At 36.1% G+C, this 6,793-nt stretch overlaps 1 protein-coding gene across 1 annotated transcript; it reads right to left on the reverse strand.

Moving 5' to 3' along the window:
* Positions 1-347: 347 nt before the first annotated feature.
* LOC138334444 (uncharacterized) lies at positions 348-2,712 on the reverse strand. The gene is made up of 4 exons (XM_069283107.1): positions 2,639-2,712; positions 2,338-2,542; positions 1,410-1,586; positions 348-365 (listed from the first exon to the last, which is right to left on the reverse strand). The coding sequence occupies exons 1-4, from the start codon at positions 2,710-2,712 to the stop codon at positions 348-350; spliced, it is 474 nt and encodes a 157-aa protein (XP_069139208.1).
* Positions 2,713-6,793: the final 4,081 nt, after the last annotated feature.

The following is a 6,793-nucleotide window of genomic DNA, read 5'->3' on the forward strand; positions in this document are numbered from 1 at the left end:
GACTTAATTTGATATGATGTGAAGGTTAGATTTCAATGAGTGAAAACGTTAAGATTCAGTCATTCCTGTTACCATTGAAAAGGTAACAGGAATTACACAATGTGGTAACAGGAATGATAATTGATGTAAAAGTTCCATACCTTTCTTGTTTATGAAATGATCTTGTTGATCATTATACTGTTTTGACTTTTAAAGTCTTTATTTCAAATTTGAAATGCATAGTAATGTATTAGAAGTTGTTTGGGTCACCTTTTCATCCATGGTAACAGGAATGACAAGAAGTTGGTAACAGGAATGATTATTTCTATAAAATTAACTTTCATTGGTCTAGTTTGATATCATCTTGTTCAAATAATATTCTTAAACTGAAATAAGTAATAATCATAACCAAATGATAGCAACAAAAATATTTGTACAACTCTATGACTATGAAAATATTCAAAATTGAAACCAGGTAACAGGAATGACATTTGGTAACAGAAATGACAAAGAAGAAACAAAAATAGTCTACTGATATAGAAAAAAATGAAAGTTGTATATTAAGTTTGAACCTTATTCCATTTGATTGAAATTCTATGAAGAGCAATGTGAAGTGTGTGTTTTATTTTGAATATGACCGTCAAATTTGAAATACATATAGTAACAGGAATGAAATATGTACCTGTGTCATTCCTGTTACTTGGTTTATTGTAAATTTCATATTTATGCATAAAGTGCACACTTTTTTTTCTACAACTCTAGATAATTAATATTAAGAGCTATCGCCTTTCTTTATTTATTGGAATAAGAGAACAAAAATGACAATATATATGCTTTTGATCAACCATTTGACAATTATTTATAAAAAAATATCCTAAATGTTAAAAAAATTATGAGGGAAGAAATGTAATTCTGTTTAAATATCTAGTTTGTCAAACATACTATACTAAAAAATTATGAGGGAAGAAATGTAATTCTGTTTAAATATCTAGTTTGTCAAACATACTATACTATATGGCAAGCCATTTTGGTTTTACCCTTTTCAATACAAATATCTGTATTCTTCTATAAAAACAAGAGGCCCAGAGAGCCTGTATCGCTCACCTGGTTTGTAATGCCAAGTAATGTTCTGAATACAGGGTCATTGCTTATTTTCTGAAGGAATTTGAATATTTACCTCTAATTCCTTATTGGGCCCCCAACCCTCCTGCCCCCGGAGGAATGAGTTTGAAAACTATAAATGAACAATGTATCCATTTAAACTAAAAGATCTATATCATTTTTAATGTTTACATCCATATTCATTATGGTATAAGTATAGTATATACATTTATTTTTTCATGAAACACCTTTGTAAGATTCATGATAAATTGTTTCAATATTTTTTAATTAAAACATTCATGGAACAACTGTATCAAGACAAAAACTACCTGTAATTGCATAGATGGGAATGATTTCCTGTTGATGTAATCATTTTCCCCTGATGGACAAGATGCAAGTCGAATGTGAGTTCCATCAACAGCACCAAGAGCATCTGGGATATTATGCTGCAGTTGGAATTCCCTTGCAATTGCCTGCTGTTCTACAAAGTCTGGCCATTTGATTACCTGAGTTAACCAAGAAATGATTTAATGAAATTTATCATGTATGTATGTCTTTTGGTAAATTTAATATACATTCAAAATAAACTCTGTTTGAAAGTAACAACTGACCAGTAGGCTCAGGATAGTACTAGTAGGTGGTAAGATTAAATCAGTCAAGTGACCATGACGTGTAACATTATTTTCAATACAATCTGCTGAGACAAATATAGAAGTGTTACCTGTAAGAGATTGGATTATCTCGGTCAAGGGCTAAGATTGTGTAACATAATCCCAACCGAGGTGTTAGCTGAGGTTGGGATGTTAAAACTCTTAGCCAAAGACTGAGATACCCGATATCAATCACTTAATACCGTGTCAAGGTGTTGATTGACTGTGTTCTCATTGTCACATCTTATACGGTTTGTTAATAAGCATACTTTTTCTGAAATTGGGTAGTATTATATGGCCGGCCGAGTTATAGACCTGGACATATATATATATAGAGAGAAAATGTCTATAGAGCCAAATGCCTATGGTATAACGAAACCCATCTAGACTACGTTATATGATGGGTAAAATTCCACCTAAAATAACATAAAGGTACCAGACAAATCGGACGAGATAGAAAATCTAGCACGGGGCATCGTGTGAGATTTCCCTATCCAAGGTGTGAGACAGTTGTAGGCCTATCCCGGACAATACGCTGTACAGTTACAGATCTCATCACAAACTTACATTTCCAAGATGCTGGTAGATGATTGAACACAGTTTATTTTATAGTCGAGTGGACAGTTGCCATCGACAATCCAAAATAGTGTCCTACTTCCCTCATCGACTCCTGATTGGCGAGATAACAAAGCAACACCAGAAGTTGTTTTCTTGGGTCCGTCTGTACAATTCCACCCGGGTGGTTATTTACGAGGTGTGGGGAAATCTGGTTGCTTATTTGAAAATGAAATCGGAAATCATCGGTCGAATACCTTGGAACAGTGAGTACCGCATAGTCACTTATTCATTGAAGTTGTCTGCCAAACGGAGTGTTACTAAAAGTTGTCTTTAATACAGCTAATGCGTACAGGAGATCGTCATCATCTAAGAAATTCTCCAGGGCGATGTACGACAACACTAGCCTAAACATATTGTCCGCCATGATGGATACTTACTCGACATGATCGGTTGGTCAACACATCCTGTTTCTATTTTTAGAAACATTACAACAAACTCTAATTCTGACCCTAGCAACAACCGAAGTCGACCGTAAGGACGGCCTCAAAGTATGCGGTGTGTTACGTGTATGTTGTGCGAGGTGCGTGTTTTCGGAGACTGCGGTATATTCATGTTGTGTCTTCTTGTAGAGTGAGACTGTTGCCCTTTTTATAGTGCTATATCACTGAAGCATGCCGCCGAAGACACCAAGTCACACACCCCATCCGGTCACATTATACTGACAACGGGTGAACCAGTCGTGTATGCTGAGCGCTAAGCAGGAGCAGAAACTACCACTTTTATAGACTTATGTGTGTCTCGGACAGGCGACAGAACCTAGAGCTTTCCTCACAGGGGCGAACGCTCAACCGAAGGCAAAAAGTGAGGCGGTGCCAAGAGATGCATAAGAAAAGATAAAGTCAGTTAAGAAGAAGTGAAAAGAGAAGATAATAAATTTAGTCGCCTTTTACGTTCATCAATAGGGGCAGCAGGTACAATTCTAACGCTCTACCTGCAGGGCATAATATAACAAGGTCCATTTTTGGTTACATTACATAATGATATGATTATGCTAATTTTAGATGATAAATCACGAATCAATTGGTTTCAGTATTACTATATTATACATTACTTATTTTTAAAGCTATATAAGATATAAAGTGATTTATTTAGAGATATCATGAAGAAAAAAAATAGGTTGTACAGTTAAAATTACAAAACATTTGGTATTTTAAGACCATTGTAAACTGTTTTGTATTTTACGTATCGGCACAAGGATTTCCTGTTAGAATAATTCATTATGTAATTATAGAACGGATTAACAGTGGAGAAAGTGTCTAAAAATGAGATTATGTAATTGTGGTTTGAGAGCGAAGATATACCAGATTATATGGGTCATTTGTATTAAGCCTATTTCAATTGTTTGCAGGGCTTAACACTCCTGACAGACTAACAATTCATGTTGATTCATTCTAACAATTGCAAATTTTAACTTGATTTTAAGTTTTATTTGGTTTGGCAACTCATTGATGTGTAATTTTAGACATATGAAAGTCAAATATTTCTTTTATCATGCATAATAACTAACTGTTTTTACTTATTAAAATACAAAACATCTTTTAAGTAAATCGGCAAAACCTAACATATCTTTTCTCATTATCATATTTGAATTCAATGTCAGCGTAATTTGATAAAATGTAGGTAGGGCGTTAGAATTTTACCTGCTGCCCCTATTGCATGATCGTTAAAGGCGACTAAATTTAGGATCTTATTTTATCTTCTTCCTAACTGACTTCATCTTTCCTGATGCCTCCCTTGGCACCGCCTCACTTTTGCCCTAGAGTTGAACGTTCATTCTTGTGAGGAAGTCTCTGGGTTTTGTATCCTGGCCGAGACACGCCAAAGTCTATCATAGTGGTAGTTTCTGCTCCTGCTTGGCGGTCAGCGAACAGGGAATGGGACGACTGAATTGCCCGTTGTCGTTATCGTATGACCGAAATGGGTGTGTGGCTTGGTGTCTTCGGCTGCATGCTCCAGTGATGTAGCACAATAAAAATGACAAGAGTTCCACTATACAAGAAGGCACAGCCTGGACATACCGCAGTCTCCCAAAACACGCACCTCGCACTTCACCCACGCTGCATGCTGATGCATGGGAGGCCGTCTTTACATAACCCTGGTTGTTAATAGGACGTTAAGATAATCAAACAAACAATATTTACTTCAGATAATGAACAAACTTTCTAGAAAATATATTAGGTCCACTCAAACTGGAATTGGGTGAATCACATGTATTAATAAATGACATGGCCAAAATAGCACCCAGAATTTTGACATTTTCTGTCTTTTAAATGTATCCTAATTTTATCTGTTACATTTTGTCTACATATTTGTGATCATTATATGTAATTATTTATACTTTTCCGAAAAAAATACAGTTTAGCGACATAAAACCCGATATGGTTCTGTTTTGGATCAAAAAGGGAACCCTGTCATACACCTCTACTGGACAATTTGAATTACCCCTGGAACCTTTGGAATTTTTAAAATGTATTTCAAGGGTTATCATTAATGTTTCTACATACAACATTTTGTCTTGATAAATAGGGTTCATGGGCAAATTCCAATTGTTCGTGAAAGAGATCCTTTATAATCTGTTCTTTCTTCCTAATTTTTTCTTCTCCCTAACGACGCCACCTTACATTTGGCCTTCAGTCCTACACAAAAGGAAGCAGTATTTTGGCAATTTTGATGACTGGTTCGCCCGTTGTCAGTATAATGTGACCCAGCGAGGTGTGTTGCTTGATGACTTCGGCGGCATGCTTCAATGTTATAGCACTATAAAAAGGGCAACAGTTCCACTATACAAGATGACACTACATGAATATACCGCAGTCTTCCAAAACACACACCTCGCACAACATACACGCAACACACCGCATACACGGGAGGCCGTCCTTACATGACCATAGCTGTTAATAGGACGTTAATTAATCAAACAAACAAACTATAATCATCATTTCGGCATAACAATGGGCGTGATACAAATCTTTTTTTCAAACTCCTGTACATTGAAAGAGTTAATGGTCCGAAACCTGTCCGAAAGGATGAAATGATTAGAAAGTCACTTATAATCGAAGTGAAAGTCAACCACGGTGTGTTTATAAGGACGACGTCGAGGATCATAAACGACCCGCTTTAAGAAAATTAACGTTTACATTTGATTCATCTATTCAGATAGGTCCAGAAAATACTGCTAAGTGCAATAGTTAGATAAGTTAATACCATTTGGGATTAAAGTTTTAAAGTATTATTTCAGAAATTATTAGCCATTTCGGTTAATTTATGTGCCTTTAATCTAATGCTGCCTGGCATCTTGAATTTAAGATTTGCAGGTAGGGCATTAGAATTGTACCTGCTGCCCCTATTGCATGATCGTAAAAGGCGACTAAATTTAGGATCTTATCATTTCTTTTCTTCCTAACTGACTTTATCTTTCCTAATTCCTCCCTTGGCACCGCCTCACTTTTGGCCTTGAGTTGAGCGTTCGTCCCTGTCAGGAAGGCTCTGGGTTCTGTCCCCTGGCCGAGACACACCAAAGCCTATAAAAGTGGTAGTTTCTGCTCCTGCTCGGCGCTCAACATACAGGGAGTGGGACGACTGGTTCGCCCGTTGTCAGTATAATGTGACCAGGTGGGGTGTGTTGCTCGGTGTCTTCGGCGGCATGCTTCAGTGATATAGCACTATAAAAAGGGCAACAGTTCCACTATACAAGAAGACACAACATGAATATAACGCAGCCTCCCAAAACACGCACCTCGCACAAAATACATGCAACACGCCGCATACATGGGAGGCCGTCCTTACATGACCATAGCTGTTAATAGGACGTTAATTAATCAAACAAACAAAAGAATTTAAGATAAGCAGCCTTTTTAAATATCAAATAAGAATTGAATCATTTTGTATCAAGTTATATATAGGTACATGTAGTAGATTTTGCCGCCATCTTGGAATGCAAAATGGCGGTCATTTTAAAATTAAAATTAGGAAAAAAATATTGTTACAAAAACAAAAATATTTTAAATATATTTGCAGGTGTTTTCAGCTTAAAGTTGGATTTGTCATTTAAATGTATTATATAAAGACAAACTTGCAAAGTTGAAGGCCATCTTGAAATACTAAATAAAGAGTCCTTCTACATGACGTTTAACACTACCAGAAAGTTCCTAAGTTTCAATAATATGGGTGTAGAATTTAAAAGTATGTGTCGCAGATGATAGTTTTTGTAGCCCATTTTGAAAAACAATATGGCGGCCAATAGAGGCCGTGATTTGTTTGGGTCAATTTTTTCCCTGAACCCTTATGTCCTAAAGAAGCCACGTGCAAAGTTTCATGCTTTCTTCAAACTTTGAACGATTTTTATGCTTAGCCGCTCCACTAATATGCGGTGTGTGAAGTGCGTATTTTGAGAGACTGCTGTATATTCATAGTATATCTAATCTACATAGTGGAATTATTTCTCT

Source organism: Argopecten irradians, chromosome 11 (assembly GCF_041381155.1).
Source record: "Argopecten irradians isolate NY chromosome 11, Ai_NY, whole genome shotgun sequence".
Lineage (NCBI taxonomy): Eukaryota > Metazoa > Mollusca > Bivalvia > Pectinida > Pectinidae > Argopecten > Argopecten irradians.